The 22,834-nt window shown below is 40.8% G+C and overlaps 1 protein-coding gene across 12 annotated transcripts in view; it reads right to left on the bottom strand.

Annotated features, from left to right (window-relative positions):
- pbrm1 (polybromo 1) overlaps positions 1-22,834 on the bottom strand; it is a 72,677-nt gene that overhangs the window by 31,698 nt on the left and 18,145 nt on the right. For 6 of the 12 annotated variants that reach the window (XM_016991588.2, XM_062970033.1, XM_016991587.2 and 3 more), the window contains 8 exons: positions 15,100-15,195; positions 14,922-15,013; positions 13,746-13,962; positions 7,645-7,786; positions 6,927-7,024; positions 4,247-4,547; positions 1,934-2,039; positions 206-848 (listed from right to left, as the gene is read on the bottom strand). In XM_016991588.2, coding sequence (XP_016847077.1) covers positions 206-848; positions 1,934-2,039; positions 4,247-4,547; positions 6,927-7,024; positions 7,645-7,786; positions 13,746-13,962; positions 14,922-15,013; positions 15,100-15,195 — 1,695 coding nt within the window. Of the gene's footprint in view, positions 1-205; positions 849-1,933; positions 2,040-4,246; positions 4,548-6,926; positions 7,025-7,431; positions 7,455-7,644; positions 7,787-13,745; positions 13,963-14,921; positions 15,014-15,099; positions 15,196-22,834 lie in introns of those variants that run through there. The other 6 variants (XM_016991590.2, XM_062970034.1, XM_062970031.1 and 3 more) reach the window with 2 other exon arrangements.

The raw sequence follows: 22,834 nt of genomic DNA, 5'->3' as shown, positions 1-22,834 counted from the left end.
TTAACTTTAACTTTTCAATAAATTTTGGCACAGGATGGAAGCAGATCACCACACTTACAGATAGAAAACCATTTCTCTTTTGCTTATTTAGCTGAAAATAATTGGTCTGCATTTTTTCAGCCTCCATTCCAGCAAGATACAATTAACAGGAGTGGAACTTTTACAAAAAGAATCATAGTTAGAGACTGATGAGGGTGTTGCTTACCGATTCATCCTTCTTGCCCGCTCTAACACTTCAAACATGTGCTCTTGAAACAAATCCAATCTCCTGTAGCGGTTATTTTCAACATTTTTTCGTATGATATCAAAAGTCAGAGACGGTTTGTTTGGGAAGCTGGGATCTATACCAGGAATTTCAGCTAAGGAGTCACTATAGCACCTGCCTTCATCATCTTGATGGCTCATGACAGAGACAAAAAGATTATGTGTAAGTTCCTGGATCAGCAGTATTACATTTGGGACATGAGAGTCTTCGTCCCCTTCTATGTCCCTTCTAGTTTCAAGCAAAACTTTATGAAGCACCAATGCATCTTTGTAAATCAAGGATTCTGGTTCATTATAAGTACAGGCATTATTGAACATCATAACAAAATCTTCCACCATGGCATCAATGTCCTGGTATTTATTGGCCATCATGTGACTTCTGATCTTTTCCATATCAACAGGCCTTTTAATAGTCAGGTAGTAATCAGGTAGCTCTGACCGAGATGGAAGCCGCAGGAAGATAGCACTCAGCCGCCTTCCTCGCTTATCTGTGTAGTTCTTCACTGCTTCATATACCTCATTCAGTTTCTGCTGCATTGGAGTCATGTATTTTGATTTTTTAGGGGAAATACCAGTTTTCCGACCTAGTTGGAGGAACAAATGCAAGTCAGATTCAGAAAGCAAATATCATGATTTCTGGCTTCAGTTAATAAAATGCTATTTTGGAAACATGATGCTATGTTTGAGGTGTACAATTTGAGATGTCTCTTCCCAATGTGACAGATATATATCTAAAAAATGAGTCAACATTTTGACACATTTTGCTTGAGGGTCAAAGAGTATTTCACATCTATCAAATACATAACTCATAATTTCATCTAAGAACGGGGAAAGTAGAAATTAGTTGAATTCCAAAAGTACAATATACTCCATAAAATGACTAAAATGATTAAGGGTCTGGAGAACAAGCCCTATGAGGAGCGGCTTAAAGAGCTGGGCATGTTTAGCCTGCAGAAGAGAAGGCTGAGAGGAGACATGATAGCCATGTACAAATACGTGAAGGGAAGTCATAGGGAAGAGGGAGCAAGCTTGTTTTCTGCTGCCCTGCAGACTAGGACACGGAACAATGGCTTCAAACTACAGGAAAGGAGATTCCACCTGAACATCAGGAAGAACTTCCTCACTGTGAGAGCTGTTCGACAGTGGAACTCTCTCCCCGGGGCCGTGGTGGAGGCTCCTTCCTTGGAGGCTTTTAAGCAGAGGCTGGATGGCCATCTGTCGGGGGTGCTTTGAATGCGATTTCCTGCTTCTTAGCAGGGGGTTGGACTAGATGGCCCATGTGGTCTCTTCCAACTCTACTATTCTATGATTCTATGATTCTATGACTCCATCCTCCCTGCTATTCTTTTGACCTAAAAGTACTTCAGGAACTACACCTCCCAGAGTCTAGCACTCTTGCTTAACACTTGTTCCTTGATCAGATTAGGATATTTTATTATGAAAGTTTTCTTTTACCATTTGGCTCAAAAGCTATGGGACATACGTCCTTGGTCATGATGTTCAATCAATTAAATATTATCGAGCAGCTACTATTTTAATAAAATCTGGGCTGTCTTTTAGATTTTATTAAAATAATGCAATAAATAAATAAATTTGAGTACCACATATAAACCGATTTTATTTGCAATGATCATTTTATCTGGCACAGTACTTCTCAAGAACACCTTACTTAATTTTAGTTTAGGGGAAGCAACCTCATCATCTTCATGTACTGGTCCCAGCTCTTTCCTCTTTTCTTTAAGAATCTTCTCCAAGATATGAGCATCATTGTATACCTATTCATTACAAAAATATTTTTAAAACAAAAAAACAACAACTTTACTCATACTCGAATTAAGATTACAAAAGTAACATCTTCAACCTTGATTAAGCTTCCAAACAAAAACTACAGTTTACAGCTAGAATTTCCATATTTGTAAGAACAACAGAAAATCTTCATTCATACCCCCAAATTTATCTTTTCATCTGTACATTAGTGAACTCTGTTAGATTTCTAGAACAGATTTCTGGATCTTTTTATTAGTCTGACACAACCAACAACATCCTAGTTCAATCTATCTCTCCTAAATAGACAACGTTCCTTTGGAAGGGAGGTCATTCTCCCTGAAATCAGCACAAAACTACAAGCAAGGTAATAAGTGACGATTTCTGGAACATTTAAATACGAATTGCCTCCTCTTAAGTGAGGTTAAGAGTCTCTAACAGGACTACCCACTGCAAGCAAAAAGCATTATTCTTTTCACTCCTTCTATTCTATGTTCCCAGCATAATCTGCTTAGCATCCTGGAGGAGCCATCCAGAAAATGTGCTTAACATCTAAATTTGGAAACTGCTAATGTTTAGTTTGCAAATTATATAAACACAATACAATCTGTTTTCACAATATATTCTGTCCCCAAAAGTCAGTGTAAGAAGTTGTTGAAAACATAGGTTACCCGTAGACAAAAAGGAATTTTGGGATGGTATAATGAAAACGGAGAAAAAAACCGATCACTAAAGTTTATAAAAAACTTTTAGAATGGGTCACTGAGCAAGAACAAATAAAGGATTGTATGGTGAAATGGGCTCAGAATATCGACCACCAGATTGAATTAAGCCAATGGGAAAAACATGGAATCAAAGACTTAAATACACCTATTCATACAACTTGAAAGAGAACTGGCTTAAGATGCAATACCAGTGGTATATGACACCAAATAAAATCTCTAAATGTTTTAAGAATGTATCTAATAAGTGCTGGAAATGTGAACAAGAAACGGGAACGTTTTTCCACATTTGGTGTACATGTCCTAAAGCACAACAGTTCTGGAAAAATATAAAGGAAGCCATACAATTGATTTTAAAAACAAAAATTCAGAAGGAACCGGAATTCTTCTTGTTGGGAATGCTCGACTTTGTAAAGGACAAAAATAAATAGATTCTATTCAACTTCTTGGTCACAGCAGCTAGATTAGTCTATGCAAGAATGTGGAGACAGAAGGAAATGCCGAATATAGAGTACTGGTTAAATAAGGTATTACAGATTATGAATATGGACAGGCTGACATATTGGTTATCACCAAACCAGGGGCTACCCAAAAAGGAAAGTAATTGGGACCTAGTAAAAGAGTACTTAAAACAGAAAAAAACTAGACTTCACCACCTGAAGGTAATCAATTTCAAGACTAGCAGAAAACGGAGGGAAGGGCGTATCTTCTTACTAAGACATAGGATATGAAAGAACTGGATGACCAGCAAAAGCAAGATTGGAAGTCAACCTTCTTTTTTTTCTTTTTCCTCTCTTCTATTCTTCCCACTTTCCTATAAAAAATATTGTTCTCCCACTATCGATGTGAAACAAATTTTACTTTCTTTCTTTACAAAACCCTAATAAACATTTAAAAAAAAAGAAAACACAGGTTACCCCACTCAAAATTTTCACATACATATGAACTTCTATATTTTCAAATGGGCCCCTGGTGGTGGCGCAGTGTGTTAAAGCGCTGAGCTGCTGAACTTGCAGACCAAAAGGTCCCAGGTTCAAATCCCGGGAGCGGAATGAGCGCTCACTGTTAGCCCCAGCTCCTGCCAACCTAGCAGTTCGAAAAAATGCAAATGTGAGTAGATAAATAGGTACCGCTTTGGCGGGAAGGTAATGGCGCTCCATGCAGTCATGCCGGCCACATGACCTTGGAGGTGTCTACGGACAACGCCGGCTCTTCAGCTTAGAAATGAAGATGAGCACCAACCCCCAGAGTCAGTCACGACTGGACTTAATGTCAGGGGAAAACCTTTACCTTACCTTTTATATTTTCAAATGTAGTGATACACACAAAGTAAAGTACAAAAACGTAAAAAACAGGCAAACTGATATGAAGAAACTGTAAAATTCATCATTCTAGGGGCAAAATATTACAGTATGATTTGTTTCATGGAATGCCATCAGTATGCAGAGAAAGTTGACAGCTACAGAGATCTAGCCCAATCACATCTACAGATGTACCTGTGAGCCTTCTTCATTATAATGCCTTGCATTTCGAAACATTAATCTCATATCTTCTATCATAGCTTCTTCCCCAGTGTACTTCTCACTGCGGATATTATGCTCTATTATTTTCAAATCCATTGGCTCCAAGATGATTTTGTAATAATCTGGGTAATCTTTTTTGGAAGGTTTCACCATAAATAGCTCACAGAGTCTTCGGTTAGTTCCAGGTTCTCTTGCCTCAAGAACAACATTGTATAAAATTTTCATCCTCTGTTTCTTTACATTCTTTTTGCTGTCAGATTGGAAGAGAGAACAACTAGTTCAACTTGGTTACATGCATCCAAATGAACATTTTACTTTGTAGAGTCTCGCTTATCCAACATTCTGTATTATCCAACAGTCTGCCTTTTAGTAGCCAATGTTTTTGTAGTCAATGTTTTCAATAGATTGTGATGTTTTAGTGCAAAATTCGTAAATACAGTAATTACTACATAACGTTATTGTGTACTGAATTGCTTTTTCTGTCGATTTGTTCTAAAACATGATATTTTGGTGCTCAATTTGTAAAATCATAACATAATTTAATGTTTAATAAGTTTTTCCTTAATCCCTCCTTATTATCCAACATTTTCGCTTATCCAACATTCTGTCGGCCTGATTATGTTAGATAAGCGAGACTCTACTGTATTTAAAATGATAATCTCTTCATTATTATGGAAATAGAGACATGTTGGTCATAGGCATGTTCAAATAGAATTTCACAGATCATTTCATGCTTTTAAAATAAATTATCACTATAATCCCTGCAAAATCCCTGTATGGAATCAACACTATTATTTATTTATTTGCGACATTTATATCCCGCCCTTCTCACCCCGAAGGGGACTCAGGGCAGCTTACAAGCCATATGTACATACAATACATTATATTATTCGTATAGCACAATATAAGCATTATATATTACTGTATTGTACTATAAATCTAAATTGTAATATTATTAGTAATATTGCATATAATATAAATATACCATTATAATAGTGTATTATTATTATATTGTATTACATTATAATATTATTAATATTATATGCATATACAATATATTATGTCTCCCATTTGGGAGTTCAGTGGCTATTGCCAGTCAATCACCAGTTTATCTAGTGTTAGCTGGTCAGGTTTTAAACATATTTGTAAAAAAAGATTTCAAATTATACTTTACATTTCAATTGGATTTCAAACAATACTTTAATGAAGGATAAGGGAGAGAGGATGATCAAGCAAGAAGAATGAAATGGCAAGCCCAATACAATATATCATTAGAAATCAGGATATTTTAAAAATACCAAGAGAACTCCACCACTTTTGTAGAAAACTGCATGCAAAGAAAGCCTCACAACAACTATGATAAATAAAAACAACTTTTTCTATATTCAATATATGTGAATTGTACCCTTAATTAACAGTACACCAGAGAATTCAAATAACACTAATTCAGGTGACGTTCCAGGGTAAAAGCAACATTAAAGAGTGCACACTGTAGATAGAACATCTACATTAAAAAGTCCCAACTTTTATGATTAAGCATAAAAATAAGTATTTTATATATGCAAAAAGAAAGAAAGAAAAGAAAACACACTGTGCTATAATCCTATGTTTCTTTTCCTGTATCCTTGTTCTATTCCCTGCTTTAATTGGTGGTGGTGCTGAATCCAAGGGGAAGAGAAACTGTAATCTCTTTAGCCAGTGCAATGATAAAAAAAATTAGAACATGTTTCAGAAAGCCATCCAAAGGAATGACTGATTAAAACTGTAGAACTAAAATATACCTAACACATACATGTAATGAAAGGTACAAAATCAATAATGGTAGTAGTAGTAGTAGTAGTAGTAGTAATAATAATAATAATAATAATAATAATAACAATAATAATAATAATTCATTTGTACCCTGCCCTATCTCCCCGAGGAGACTCAGGGCAGTTTCCAACAAAAGTAACAAAATGGCAAACATTCAATGTTGAAAACAGACAATGATAAAACAAATCATAACAGTACATAAAACAAAACTCAAAATAAACTTATAAAGCTAAATAAAAATAATGTATAATTGAACTTAAATAAACATAATAGAACTCATCATACACAATTTCCACAGGCTGAAGTAGGTATCCAATATCTAGGGGAGGTAACTATCTTTTAACAAATACTTTTAAAACCTTGTATAAAGGAATGATTACCAATGACTATATAACACCTTTTAACATGTAAAAATAGAATGTAAAATTACAGCTATTTTTCAAACTTGGGTTTTTTTCAAACACATAAAAATAATAAGCATTTACACTGTGGAATTTTGACAAATATTGAAAAATCTTAGATTTAAAAAGCAAGCATAGGTGGGGATACAATCAATGAAGTTTGCTTCCAGGTTTATATCAGTGTAGGTTTTTTCATCTATACAAAATAGCACTGTCTGAGCTAAAATGATGGAACATAGAAAAATAAACAGGATGTCTATTACATTAAAATGCCATAGCATAGAACACTGATACTTCTGCCAATGGAAAATTTACATACTAATAAATTATGTCAATAAAGCCACAGATGATATTTAATAAAGAATAACTAAACATCAAATTGAATTATTACTGATCATTAGAAGCAAAAAAGACAGACACAGCAGTATGCAAGAGGATACCTTTTTCTTTTGGAACTTCCAGCATCAGATGTGGCAGAAGAGATCATACTGTCTCCATCCTCAATTTCATCTCTTCTTGCTAGCTCCTTTTTCTTTGCCTGAAACAGAGCAAATTCCCTAGAGTCAAATTCCATCTGCTGAACGTCTGAAGAATGCATGAATAATGAACAGCTGAAAGGTACACATACGGCAATCGTATATGTCTTGAATCAATGGTAAGCTATTAATGAAACATATTTAACCACTCAATTTATTTGTATAAAAAGCAATAATAAATATTAGACATGAAACAGCTAAATTAATCTAAATAAATCTGTATTTTAAATAACAGATTTATTTGAGACCTTGCATCTAAGCTCTCACTGGAAAATGTCTTATGAGCTTTTCATTACTAATGTATTAGTTGTAATTAATGTGTGCATCTACAGAGTCTTTATATGATTTTCTTTTCAGAAGTCTTTTTCAAATTAAAAAAACAGAAAACAAAATTAGTTTAGCTACTGACTTCATTTTTCACCCAGAATATAAATTTGTGGTTTTCTAACATAGCACTGGCCAAAGAATTCCTGTCTGGAAAGCATCAGGGACACTGTTCAGAATGGAAACACAGCATCTGAATTAATATCACAAGACAGTGTGCCAATGCAGATAGAAATGCACCAAATACTTGCTCTCAAAAACAAACCCAGAAACACAGCTAGAGGAAGTGAAATTTTACCTGCATAACCTGCTGCATTTTCAACACTCTCTTATAAATAGCTGAATTCGGAACATTGTAACGTTTGGCATTTTCAAACATCAAATTTAAATCACATTCCAAATGGTCAAGTGTTTCATATTCATTATTCTTTAGTTTTGCTCTGTAGAAGAGACAATCTTGTGTTATTACTGTAGAAATCAAAGGTACTTCTTGTAAACCAAAATGTATATTAGTTGGCTCTCCACATTTGGGGATTTTATTTTCATGGATTTGATGATCCGCGAGGTTGTATCTCTTCTTTAACTAACTCTACCTCTTTACCCTAATCTATCTGCTGTCCCAGTTTTCCACCACCATCTTTCCAATAGTACTATTCCTTTCCCTTCCACCTTCCCAACTAAACCCCATCAATATTTTAAATTCCTCCCCTATCACCTTCCCATCAAAGAAAACCCAGATTTGAAATTTCTTTTCAATTTTCTGATGCGGCAGCTAAAAAAGCCAATGGGATTTTGGCCTGCATCAATAGGGGAATAACGTCTAGATCCAGGGAAGTCATGCTCCCCCTCTATTCTGCCTTGGTCAGACCACACCTGGAATACTGTGTCCAGTTTTGGGCACCGCAGATGAAGGGAGATGCTGACAAGCTGGAAAGCGTCCAGAGGAGGGCAACTAAAATGATTAAGGGTCTGGAGAACAAGCCCTATGAGGAGAGGCTTAAAGAGCTGGGCATGTTTAGCCTGCAGAAGAGAAGGCTGAGAGGAGACATGATAGCCATGTACAAATATGTGAGGGGAAGTCATAGGGAGGAGGGAGCAAGCTTATTTTCTGCTGCCCTGCAGACTAGGACACGGAACAATGGCTTCAAACTACAGGAAAGGAGATTCCACCTGAACATCAGGAAGAACTTCCTCACTGTGAGGGCTGTTCGGCAGTGGAACTCTCTCCCCCGGGCCGTGGTGGAGGCTCCTTCTTTGGAGGCTTTTAAGCAGAGGCTGGATGGCCATCTGTCGGGGGTGCTTTGAATGCGATTTCCTGCTTCTTAGCGGGGGGTTGGACTAGATGGCCCTTGAGGTCTCTTCCAACTCTACTATTCTATGATTCTATGATTCTATGATTCCCCTCCCTATCTTCCCACTGAAGCTTCATCCAGATCTGAAACCCCTTTGTCACTCCCTCTCACACCCCAGTGTCCATCATCCCACAAGTTTCTGCTTGAATTTAAAGCCCTTCCCCACTGATCCACCTCTTCCCCTATTTACTCCCTTGGATCCCCATCACCACTTTAAATCCAGGCTAACACTTGTGGTAGGATGGCAGGCAATGGAGTCCAGGGGTGTCCTGCTGAGCAGGAGAGGAGAGGTAAGAGGCCCTGCTCTCGGTCCCACCTTCTTCACAGACGCTGCTCTCGGTTCTGCCTTCTTTGAAGGTGCAACTGACGGGGACGAGAGACAGGGCCTTCTCAGTTAGGTGGCCCCTTGACTGTGGAACTCCCTCCCCAGGGAGATTTGATCAGCCCCCTGCCTCCTGACTTTCGGTAAAAAAGTGAAAAGGTGGCTGTGTGATCAAGCCTTTGGAGAACTGGTGCAATAAATAAATACAAAATGATGTGCAATTGACTATTGGAACGCCCTGGACAACATTTGTGGATCACGTGATTAATTCTGATGGTATTGTTTTTTAATTGTTTTAAATTGTATTTTATGATTCCATTTTAAATGTTTATGTTATTGTACAGTTTTTAAAGGCATTGAATAGTTGCTGATGTGTAAAGCAGTCTTGAGTCCCCTTCAGGGTTGAGAAAGGTGGGGCAGAAATGTCGTAAATAAATAAATAAATAAATAAATAAATAAAATACACGAGAGATGGAGAGAAAAGAAGTAGCGATTGGGAAGAAGGGGAAAGGTGAAGAAGGCCTTTAAAGCCAGCGTGATATAGCAGAGAAAGGGAGAGACCAACCATTTGAAGTCTTTGGGGTATGTTGGGAAGTATGTGTAGGAGTTATTCTACTTTCACGGGAGACCTGTGTCCCTAACCATAGTAACATAGTAAGCCGATCGGAAAGCAACCTCAATTGGTTTCAAAACAGCACAGAAATTACTGAAGCAGCAGATGAGGGATATTGCCCTGGGAGAGCTCAGAGCTCGCTCAAATTCACCATGTTACTGAATTTACCATACACCGAGCCATTTAAGTCATGTAATTATCTTGAGAGTGTCACAATGTCTAATTACCGAAGACTCTTCACAAAAGCGAGACTAAATGTACTTCCATCAGAGCTGCTAAATGGCAGACTATCCGGTATCCTCTACTCCCAAAGATTATGCCCGTGCGGTAGAAATGAAATAGAATCATTAGAACACATTTTGTTGCAGTGCCGCTATTACTCAGCACAACGAGGTCAATTAATTCACCAAAACTGACTAGATTGTTTGATCATGCCCCATGTAAAGAAGTATGTAAAGCAAGGTGAAGCCACGCCCCTTTTCCTGGCCATGCCTTAGAGCAGGGGTCCCCAAACTTTTTATACAGGGGGCCAGTTCACAATCCTTCAGACCATTGGAGGGCCACCGAACAATAATAATAATAATAAATAAATAAATAATAACAGCAATAATAATAAAAAGAGAGTTGGAAGAGACCTTTTGGACCATTGAGTCCAATCCCCTTCTGCCTTTGTGCGCCGAAAGCACAAGCAAAGCACCCCTGACAGGTGGCCACCCAGACTCAATGTTAATAATAATAATAATAATAATAATAATAATAATAATAATCACGATCTGCCAACTACAAAAGACCACCCTACTGGGATCTGCACGCATCATCTGAAAATACATCACACAGTCCTAGACACTTGGGAAGTGTTCGACTTGTGATTTTGTAATACGAAATCCAGCATATCTATCTTGTTTGCTGTGTCATAATAAAATAATAATAATAACAGCAATAATAATAATAAAGAGGGTTGGAAGAGACCCTTTGGGCCATTGAGTCCAACCCCCTTCTGCCTTTGTGCACCGAAAGCACAACAAAAGCACCCCTGACAGATGGCCACTCAGCCTCAATGTTAATAAATAATAATAATAATAATAAAGAGGGTTGGAAGAGACCCCTTGGGCCATTTTGTCCAACCCCCTTCTGCCTTTGTGCACCGAAAGCACAAGCAAAGCACCCCTGACAGATGGCCACCCAGCCTCAATGTTAATAATAATAATAATAATAATAATAATAATAATAATAATAAAGAGGGTTAGAAGAGACCCCTTGTGCCATTTAGTCCAACCCCCTTCTGCCTCTGCGGACCAAAAGCACAAGCAAAGCACCTCTGACAGATGGCCACCCAGCCTCAATGTTAATAAATAAATAAATAAATAAATAAATAATAAAGAGGGTTGGAAGAGACCCTTTGAGCCATTGAGTCCAATCCCCTTCTGCCTTTGTGCACCGAAAGCACAAGCAAAGCACCCCTGACAGATGGCCACCCAGCCTTAATGTTAATAATAATAATAATAATAATAATAATAATAATAATAATAATAATGGTTGTAAGAGAAGAAGAGAACCCTTGGGTCATTTAGCCCAACCCCCTTTTGCCCTTGTGCCGCGGGGGCCGGATAAATGGCTTCGGTGGGCCGCATCCGGCCCCCGGGCCTTAGTTTGGGGACCCCTGCCTTAGAGGCTCCCAGCTTCTGTATAAGAATAGCTGAAATATATAACCTTAAACAGTCAACCTAAATATAGCAATCATGAATAAAACACAATGATCATGACATCTTTACACCCCACAAGGGAAGGTCAGATATCTTATGGAAGATAAACACCATGAGGTGACCCTCACAGTGGCAAAGTTCCTTGCAGTGGCAGCAAGGCTGAGAAAGAGCCTAATCCCTGATCAGGGTATTACCTGACATTGTGCAGTTTGTGTTTGTTTAGCAATTTCCACGGTTTGACTGTTTTGTAAACTTTTGTATGTTATTCACTTAACAACTGTGGGTCCATTGACCGTAATAAAGTTTATGTCTGTAGTAACTATGGATGGCTGACTGTACTTTAAAGTTCTTGCAGAAGATGGTTCACCACTCTCCCCTCCCCAACTATTACACGAGAAATTGGTGAACAAGAAGGGCACACAGGGGATGTAAGAATCATTCCAACAATTCTTTCCTGATCTTTCAGGAAGTCTTCCCTGATTATTTTCCAAGCACAATACAAAATACTGGGTGTTTTGAAAAGATGGACACATTTTGAAATGGCTTTATCTCTGTAACCATGAACCGGACGTGGATGAAATTCTTACCATTTGAAACAGAGTTTCAAATGATTACAACTAAATGCCTCCCTGAGCAAACAGCTCCTAGCCCCATTCATTTGCAAGATGGCGACTCCATAACACGAGACATTTTGTGTTCTGCAATTCAGCAAAACTGAATCTGTAAGCAGCCAGACCCAATTAAAGGTGCAGGTTATGACCTATAAAGCCCTAAACGGTTTGGGCCCCATCTATCTTCGTGATCGCATCTCCCCCTATGCCCCAGTGAGGACCCTTAGCTCCTCCGGTGAGGCGCTCCTCTCGATCCCACCGCCGTCCCAAGTACGTCTGGTGGGGACGAGAGAGAGGACCTTCTTAGTGTCGTCCCCCCCCCACACACACACCTTTAGAACGACCTACCCAGGAATAAGATTAGCTCCATCAATAACATCTTTTCGTAGGGACTTGAAAACTTGGTGGTTTCGACGGGTTTTTGAAAATAACTAATGACTCTTGTCCTGCACTTTACCCGCTCCTTTGATTTTGTTTGTTATGGTGTTTACTTTTCTTCATTGTACCTGATAGCTATACAGGATGTTGAAATGGTGTAATCCTGGCCTAGGTTCCTTGCTATTAGTCACACTTCACCTCTGGCTTATGCCTATTTTTACCACGTGAGTCCTACCCTGGCCCATATTGCCATCTTGTTCAATTTATATTTTATACCCATTGGCTGTAGAATCACCCAAGGGAGCGATTGCATTTGCTTTTATTAAGGTATTATATTGTTTTAAAATATTGGAATTTTAAATATGTTTTGTTAATTGCTGTTATATTTGTTTCTTGTATTTTGTATGACGTATATGTATTTAATGTTTTTATTATGTGTAAACCGCTCTGAGTCCCCACGGGACATAGAGCGGTATATAAAGAAAGTTTGTTGCTGTTGTTGTAATTGTGGTGCAGCATGCATTTCAGCAGCATTTTGGCCAATATCAAATAGCATTTGTTGTTGGTATTGACAATTCAGGGAAACACACTGTTTATGTGAGGGGAGGAGCATATACTGTACCATTTTGAAATTGGATTCAACATTTTGAAATACCCTATATTTTACATATAAACTAGTTTAGCTTAATTATTTTTGAAGTACAAAAAGTCTTAACCAAAAAAGCATATTTGTTAAATATACAGATACCATTGCTTTATGTGAAAATAATTGTTAGATCTTATTAATAATGTATTTTAAAAATAAACATTTATTACAGTGGAAACATTTCAATTATCAAATGTTTGGAATTCCACAAGTTGATATTAACATGCATAAACCTTAAAATAAAATGAGATAGGAGTGATGTAGTCACTGAAGAAAAAAATTAGCTACTAGCATTATCTGGATCATGTTAAAACAGGGGTAGACAAAGTGTAGTCTATGGGCTCCAAGCAACCCCTTTCCAGTGTGATTGTTCTGTGATTTTGAACATATAATTGCACCATTTGGCTCCTTAAAAATACAAAAACATATTACAACAATTCCCCACATCCCCAAATATTTTCTTTTAGAACTGAGTTGTAGTTCAAAGAATGTCTGGATGTCACTTATGATAATCATTTTGGCCACTATAACTCCAATAAAATATACGTTTACATATAAATTTGGGGGGTGGCCCACAGGGGTTGAGAGGAATTGGCTCCCACTCCCCAAACATCTGCCCATCCTATGTTTTTATGGCAATATTCCAACAGTATTGTAACACAGGACTCAGTTAAAAACAAGGAATCTAAAATGTATTCAAAATAGAATAAAAACATTAAGTCTTTAGAAGAGAAAACAGAGGACTGAAACCATTAAAAATCTGAAAGAGTTCACCTGATTTGCTGTAATGAAATTGGCAACTTGATTTGCTGATAATAATCAGGGTACTTCTTCTTTGAGGGCAAATGGAAAAAGGGTTCCGATATAAGCTGGCCCTGATTGTTCCGGCAGCTCCTCACTGTGTCATAGAGCTGATAGAGAGGATTGGAAGCATCCATAAAGGAAGAAATGCTCTCAGCTTCAGACTCCCCTTCTTCATAACGGGCAGCAGCTAGAAATAAGAAAGCAACAATTTTACAATGTTAGCCTAATTTCTTCTGTTTAAAATAGTAAAAGTAAAAACATTAGCTTCATATGCTCACAGAGGTAGAAGCAAATGATAGGGCTTTTTGATGAAGTAACTTTTTCATAAATATGTTTCTAACTGTGAAAAATTATCAAAAAATGCAACAAAAACTCTTGCCCCAAGGGGGAAAATTTTCTTTCACATTCTTTTCCCTTTCTGTAGGGGTGGTCAAAGCTGGAACATGGCCCTCTAGGAGAACAAGTGTGACTTGGGTAGTTGGCCACCCGAGGTAAAGGGTATATCATAACCAATCTAATAACCAATTATTTTTGTGTTGTCTTCTGCAATATTGATATATTTTGGCATACTAGTATCCTTTTTTAAAACTTTTTTAAACCTCCATTCCATGCTTCTAGTTACTGATATTTTAGCTTTTTTGAGCAATAAAACATATTACTCTCTGAGATGACAGCACCAACCAAAGGGGATAGGAAGGAAATTATAAGCAGACTTTCTAAACAGTTTATTCTTTAAATTATTTTCCTGGCTCAGGGAAACCTTATATAAAAACCATTACATCTACAGTGAAATTCCCCCAATCATGATCTCTTGCAGAACCCCGTTGTTCAAAGGAATCCTAGTTGAGAAACCCTTTCTAAACTGATTAAGAGACACAGCCAGTGAACTCCTGTGTTCCTTATATGCCAGTGTATGATCACAAGGATTTCTTCCCAAAAAACAAATAAATAGCCGATTGGGTTGCTGTGAGTTTTCCAGGCTGTATGGCAATGCATGGGATTATTTTAGTCTATTACCTACAACTTAAGAAATACTTCTGTAATCATTGGTACTCTATTCTAATGTCAAAGGAGAGATAAATATGGTGATAAATTTGATGATTAACAATTGCTTTGCAAATCTTGACAACTCATTTTAATTCCTACCAGCCAGAACAGCATCTTCATCACTTTCAGATCCATATTGAAGTGCCATTGTTATTGCTGACAAACGATCCCCTTGGACAGCTCTTTTGTTACTGTAAATTTGAGGAGGGAAAATACTTATGAAAATGCTAATTCTAAAATGAATGGACTAAAAGACAACCAAAGATTAAGAACTCACCGGTAATATTTACTAGCGGAATTCCTCTCATCGACAACACTGCCTTTACCCTGTGAGGAAGGTCCTGTCAACTTGGAAGCAGCCAAATTTGCAGTCCTTTGATAAAGTATGAGCAAACCACAGAAAGAGAGAAAAGAAATCCACCAGACAGCCAATATAATACTCAATTAAGAGTGCAGATCTTTTGCAGAATATATTTTGAAAGGCAAGTTAGAAAGAGTTCTCTCATTGAATTGTGATGAACGGTTGGATTTAAAATGATACTGATTTTTATACTGAACTCACAGAATTCCATTTCAGTATGAAAGAACCAGCTAAAATAATTCCTTGTATGTGCTCAAGATTAAATCCAACTGATTCCACAATCATAGCAAGTATACCTACAACTGAAGCCCATCTTCAGACTAACATAAAGCATTAACACGATTATTAAATTGAGTGGAGTTGCATCTCAATTTTCAAGCAAATTGTATAGCTGTCAAGACCCAGGCTGCAGAGCACCAATAACCATACACAGAGGCCAGAATCTATCTAATATCTTTATTGAAGGAATATATAAAATTAATAAAAACAAGTGTAGAAAATAGTCCAGAATTAGACCTTTCAGGAAAGGTCAGAATTAGTCCAAAAAAGCAATGTCCAATAAGAAATATTAAGGTCCAAAGTTGTAATCCAATAACCGAAACACTCACTTTGCCAAGCAAAGTGAGGGGAGATGACAAGGTCCTTTAGTCCATGAAACTTGAGCGAGGCTAGGAAATAACTTGATACTTGAAACAAGGCTTGAACGTGGAACAAGGTAACTAAGAACAAGAACAAGGTCCGTGGAATAACTTGATAAAATCCGTGGAACAAGGCAAGGATTGATCCTGGGAAACAAGGCAAAGTCCGTAGATAAACAAAGGCTGGGAAGCAAGGCGAAGGCTGGATAGCAAGGCAAGGCTTGAGCAGGAGCGAGGCTTGAATCGGAGCGCGCTGTCCAGACACAACTCGCTCCGTAGGCTGACGAATTGACTCCGCGAAGTTACTACGCGGGTAAAACACCTAAATAGAGTCTAACTTTCCCGCCGAAGCAGTTCTCTGGGAATCAGAACCGAAAGCTAAACTCTGAGACCAGATGTGAGACTCCCCAAAGATTCTCACGAGAAGCAGTCTTAATTGGCCACATTCTTAGCTGCAATCCTCGCACTCCTGCGCGAAGCTGATTCCAAACTTCTCTGTTGTTTACAAAACTCCCGGCGCAAGAACACGGGAGAAGTAGGCTCTGGGCTTGTTTGACATACTTCTGGGAGACAACTTTCTTGCAGGTGCAAGGTTCCCAGATCTGCCTGGGAAAGATCTGGCTGAGAAGAATCCAGTTCAGACTGGGAAGGTAAAAAACCCAAGTTTTCATCTTCATCAGGAATTACAATGTCCTGAGCAGGACTACAAGGCCCATGGGTCATCACACTATCCCCCTCCTCAAGGCCCCTCCCAAACTGGGGCCCTCTCCCCGAGGCGCGAGGTCGCGGTTTGGTGGGATAGGTCTGATGAAAGCGACGGGTTAGATCAGGAGCATGGACTGTGGAGGCGTCTTCCCAAGAGCGTTCCTCAGGGCCAAAACCCACCCAGTCAATGAGATATTGTAGGCGGCGGCGGTGAAAGCGAGAATCCAAAATGTCCTCAACCTCGAACTCCTCCTCCCCATTCATCAAAACAGGAGGGGGGGCCGGTTGGTCTGTATCAGGTCGCACACCATCCGCCGGAAGGAGCAGGGAACGGTGAAACACTGGGTGAATGCGCATTGAACGTGGAAGTTGGAGTTTGAAAGTCACGGGGTTTAATTGCGCCACCACTGGATAGGGGCCAATGAAACGGGCATCTAACTTCCGGCAAGGGCGGTGGGAGGGCAGGAAGCGAGTGGACAGAAAAACCCGATCTCCTACCTTGATTTCGGGGCCCGGCTGGCGATGTTTGTCAGCGTGGCGTTTATAGTCCTCCTTGGCTTGGTCCAGTTGCTGGAGCAAAAGTTGTTGCACCGCTGTGAGTTCCTGCAGCCAATCCTCTGCTGCGGGAACTTCTGAAGTTTCAATGACAGGGGGGAAGAAACGTGGATGGAAGCCGTAGTTTGCAAAGAACGGCGTTTCTTTTGTAGAAGCTTGAACTCCATTGTTGTAGGCAAACTCAGACAGTGGTAACAGAGAAGTCCAATTGTCCTGTTGGTAGTTTACATAACAGCGAAGATACTGCTCCAAAGTGGCATTGGTGCGCTCCGTTTGCCCATCGGTTTGGGGATGATGAGCTGAAGATAAGCGAGAGTCTATGCCCAATAGTTTTTGTAGTGCCTTCCAAAAACGAGAGGTGAATTGAGATCCACGGTCTGTGACTAAACTCTTGGGCAATCCATGTAGTCTGAAAACATGTTGAAGAAATAGATCCGCAGTTTCTTTGGCCGTGGGGAGGCCTTCACAGGGAATGAAATGGGCTAACTTGGTGAAAAGGTCCACCACCACCAAGATCGTGGTGAATCCACAGGAAGGTGGTAGGTCAGTGATGAAATCCGCGGAAATTATTTCCCATGGGCGAGATGGGGTAGGAAGGGGGTGTAAAAGCCCTGAGGGCTTCTCCCTTCGTATCTTGGAGCGCTGGCATACAGGGCAGGTGTTGACATATTTTTCCACATCCTTGCGGATCTTGGGCCACCAAAAATCCCTTAGGATCAGATGCATAGTTTTAAATAGTCCGAAGTGTCCTGCTGGTTTGCAGTCATGACACAGACGAAGCGCTTTTTCCCTGCCCGGTCCGGGTGGGATATAAACATGATTTCTATAGCAGAGCAGCCCATCTTTAAGCGAAAAGGGAAAGTGCAGACCTTGGCGAAGTTGGTCCTGCGCCCAGGCATCTGCTTGCTGACTAGCCCTGATTTCTTGAGCACAGATGGGTCCTGGAGTAGGGGAAGTTGAACCAATGGGAATGGATTTGGTGTTCCCCACCGTGAGCGTGGCAAAGTTCTCGGGTTGTAGCAGTTGGGATTCAAAGGTCTCCTTGCGTCCTGCAGCGTATTCCGGTTTACGTGACAGGGCGTCTGCTTGCTTGGTTTGGGCTGGGGTCACATAATGGATCTGGAAGTTGAAACGTTCAAAGAATAAAGCCCAACGTTGCTGCCTCTGATTTAGTTTGCGGGCAGTTCTTAGATGTTCTAGATTACGATGATCAGTGTGGACTTCAATGGGAAATTTGGCCCCTTCTAGCCAATGTCTCCAAGTTTCAAAGGCTGCCTTTATGGCCAGTAGTTCTTTTTCCCAAATGGTGTAATTCCTCTCTGGTGTGGTTAGTTGACGAGAATAAAAGGCACAGGGATGGAGGTGATCTCCCACCGGTTGTAAGAGTACAGCCCCAATTGCCACATCAGAGGCGTCCGCTTGCACCACAAAAGGGGTTCCAGGATTTGGGTGCTGTAGAATTGGCTGGGAGGTGAATAGTTTCTTTAGTTGCTGGAACCCTTTCTCTGCTTGATCAGTCCAGCGGAAAGGCTGCTTTCCACGGATGCAGCTAGTGATGGGGTCGGACCAGCGGGCAAAATCTGGAATGAACTTGCGGTAATAGTTCGCGAACCCCAAGAAACGCTGCACCTCTTTCTTGTTAGTTGGCGCCCGCCATTCCAATACTGCTGAAACCTTGGCTGGATCCATGGAAAGCCCTAGAGGCGAGATGCGGTAACCAAGGAAATCTACCTCTTGTAGATCAAAGGCGCATTTTTCCAGCTTGGCATAAAGTCCATGATCCCGCAATCGTTGTAACACCATTTTGACGTGGTTCTCATGTTCTGATTGTGATCTAGAAAACACCAAAAAATCGTCCAGGTAGATTATCAAGAACCTGTCTAGATAGTCCTGAAAAATGTCATTGACAAAATGCTGGAACGTTGCGGGGGCTCCGCATAAACCGAAATTCATAACTCGGGACTCGAATAATCCGAATTTGGTCTGGAAGGCGGTCTTCCACTCGTCCCCTTCCCTGATGCGAACTAAGTTGTAAGCCCCCCGAAGATCCAGCTTGGTGTAAACCTTGGCTCCTCGAAGCCGATCCAGTAGATCCGAGATTAAGGGCAGGGGATAGCTGTTCCGCTTGGTGATATTGTTCAATGCTCTGTAGTCCACCACCAAGCGTAGTTCCCCTGACTTCTTCTTCACAAACATCACTGGGGAGGCGGCTGGGGATTGAGAGGGTCTGATGAATCCCTTGCGAAGGTTTGTCTCTAGGAATTCCCTGAGAGCTTCTTGCTCTGGTTCAGTCAGGGAGTAGAGATGCCCTCGCGGGATCGGGGCCCCCTCCACCAAGTCAATGGCACAGTCATAAGGTCTATGTGGGGGTAATTTTTCGGCTTCTTTCTCATTGAATACATCCCAATACTCGGAGTACTTCTTAGGCAAGGTGATGATGGGCTCGGTGTCTGTGGCGTGGCATACCTTGGCTACGAGACAATGGTTTTGGCAGTACGGTGAAGCAAACTGCAGTTCTCTGTTGGACCAGGAGATGTTAGGGTCGTGGAGAGTCAGCCATGGAATTCCCAAAATCACAGGGAAATGGGGGACCTCGGTAACAAAGAAGGAAATCTCTTCCATATGTTCCCTTATCCACATCCTGGTGGGTTCCGACCACTGACTTACGGGGCCCGTCTTGAGGGGGCGGCCGTCTATGGCTTGCACCACACGGGCATTCTTGAAATCATGATATTGTAATCCCAGAGAGTCGGCATACTCTCTATCGATGAAATTGTTGGTAGCTCCAGAGTCTATCATGGCGTGGATCATGACGGGTCCCCTTTTTGCTGACCATAATGTGACCACGAGAAGGAACAGGACCCCGGTTGGCGGCTCTTGGATGGATTTTTTGACCGGGTTGGCGAGCCTCTCTACACCCGGTCGTTGGCTTCCCCCGCCGGCTGTGTGCCAGTCGGCTCAGACGTCTTCGTCTCCGTGGAGGACGCCGCCGCAAGACGGGCGGCAGGCTTCCCTTTGGCCGGGCACTCTCTGGCGAAGTGGCCCCCGTTCCCGCAGTACCAGCAGAGGTTTAAGCGTTGACGACGGGCCTTCTCGGCGGCATCTAGTCTGGGACGCACATTGCCCAACTGCATCGGCACCTCCTCGCCTCCTCTGGGGTATGGGGTTGGCGGTGGGGGTCTCCAGACCGGACGTGGCTGAACGCTGGCGGGAGCGGGGGGTTTTGCCCCGGCTCTACCGCCCTGGCCTCGAACCCACTGTTTCCTGTTGGCAATCATGACTTCAGCCCGTAAACATTGATCAATGAGTGCCTCGAGGGTCTGGGGAGGATCCACCTTGGAGATTTCTTCCAGCATTTCAATGTTGAGACCCTCCCGGAATTGTCCCCTGAGGGCTACATCGTTCCAGCCGGTGTTGTGGGCCAGCACTCGGAACTCGGCTATATACTGAGACATAGGTCTGTCTCCTTGGAAAAGGCGACGGAGTTTGTGACCGGCTGCCTCCAAATTGTCCTCGATTCCCCAAGTCTCCTTGAGGTGGTCCAAGAAGCGTTGCGCTGATCTTAGGTGTGGAGAGGCTTGGTCGTACAGTGCCGTCGCCCAGCTGGCCGCTGGCCCGTCTAGAAGACTGTAAACCCATGCCACCTTGATGTCTTCTTGGGGAAACTCGGCAGCACGGGCCTCTAGATAAGCTTGACATTGGCGACGGAAGACATGAACCTTAGAAGCTTCTCCAGTAAACTTGGTTGGCAACGCCATGGCCGGAAGACGAATTCCGCGTTCCTTCAAACCCCTTATTTCTCCATCCTGTGCATTGAGCTTATCACGGATTCGGTCCACCTCATCCTTGTCGATGGTGTAGGTAATCGGCTGGCCGCTCGGCCCAGGTACGACTCCGGTAGACATTCTGGCCGAGGTTAATTGGTGCTTAGGGTGGCGGAGTCAAACTGTCAAGACCCAGGCTGCAGAGCACCAATAACCATACACAGAGGCCAGAATCTATCTAATATCTTTATTGAAGGAATATATAAAATTAATAAAAACAAGTGTAGAAAATAGTCCAGAATTAGACCTTTCAGGAAAGGTCAGAATTAGTCCAAAAAAGCAATGTCCAATAAGAAATATTAAGGTCCAAAGTTGTAATCCAATAACCGAAACACTCACTTTGCCAAGCAAAGTGAGGGGAGATGACAAGGTCCTTTAGTCCATGAAACTTGAGCGAGGCTAGGAAATAACTTGATACTTGAAACAAGGCTTGAACGTGGAACAAGGTAACTAAGAACAAGAACAAGGTCCGTGGAATAACTTGATAAAATCCGTGGAACAAGGCAAGGATTGATCCTGGGAAACAAGGCAAAGTCCGTAGATAAACAAAGGCTGGGAAGCAAGGCGAAGGCTGGATAGCAAGGCAAGGCTTGAGCAGGAGCGAGGCTTGAATCGGAGCGCGCTGTCCAGACACAACTCGCTCCGTAGGCTGACGAATTGACTCCGCGAAGTTACTACGCGGGTAAAACACCTAAATAGAGTCTAACTTTCCCGCCGAAGCAGTTCTCTGGGAATCAGAACCGAAAGCTAAACTCTGAGACCAGATGTGAGACTCCCCAAAGATTCTCACGAGAAGCAGTCTTAATTGGCCACATTCTTAGCTGCAATCCTCGCACTCCTGCGCGAAGCTGATTCCAAACTTCTCTGTTGTTTACAAAACTCCCGGCGCAAGAACACGGGAGAAGTAGGCTCTGGGCTTGTTTGACATACTTCTGGGAGACAACTTTCTTGCAGGTGCAAGGTTCCCAGATCTGCCTGGGAAAGATCTGGCTGAGAAGAATCCAGTTCAGACTGGGAAGGTAAAAAACCCAAGTTTTCATCTTCATCAGGAATTACAATGTCCTGAGCAGGACTACAAGGCCCATGGGTCATCACAATAGCAGAGAAACAACAAAATTCAGTTGCTTTTTAACTGATTACAGGGTGTTCCCCCAAAATTATACACTCATTAACAGCTAATAGCTATTGTGGTTATTTCAAGGCTAAAGTAATATATTTGCAATAATTTAATTTAAATTAAATAATAGTTTAATCAGTTACCAATTACATCTTAAATTAAAATTGCTCATGTCCAGCAATGCATTGCGCTCATTGTCAAATGACAGGGTTGCAAACCTCACTTTAACGTTTCTCTTGTAATTTGATGATACTTCTCTGCCATTGGAATTTTTAATACAGTTAAGGGTATATGCATTTTGGAACTCCCCATATATTTTTAAAAATGCCACACAAATAACTTAAAATTAATCACAAAATTAAGCAGTGAAATGAATTTAAATAGGGCAGACTGAGAAAGAAAAAGTTTCAAGATAAATGGGAAATTTTTCCAAGAAATTCTAACTGAGATCACACAAGAAAAAACCAAGCAACAGTATTATTAATTAGAAAGGGTGTTAAACAGTTCAAACTAAAACTTCTATTTATCGTTAGACTTTTTATTTAAAGAACTACATATGTTTGAAGGCCTTTAATATCTCACTTAAAGATGTGTCAGGGTTTTAACTGTTTTCAGCTTGACAGGGTTTTAACTGTTTTCAGCTTATAGGCTTACTGCCCAATAGCATGCACATTTTTTTCAGTTACCTTGCCCTGACTTCAGTTTCAAAGATCAGATAGTTTTAGGCCTTAAAATGTCTTATTTTCGCCTATAATAGCTCAGTGGGGGTGGAATTCTGCTATCATGTTAAACTACAAAACCAAAATGGCAAC

This window comes from Anolis carolinensis, chromosome 2 (assembly GCF_035594765.1).
Source record: "Anolis carolinensis isolate JA03-04 chromosome 2, rAnoCar3.1.pri, whole genome shotgun sequence".
Lineage (NCBI taxonomy): Eukaryota > Metazoa > Chordata > Lepidosauria > Squamata > Dactyloidae > Anolis > Anolis carolinensis.
The sequence above is the reverse complement of the archived record's forward strand: the minus strand, read 5'-3'. Positions and strand labels throughout refer to the sequence as shown.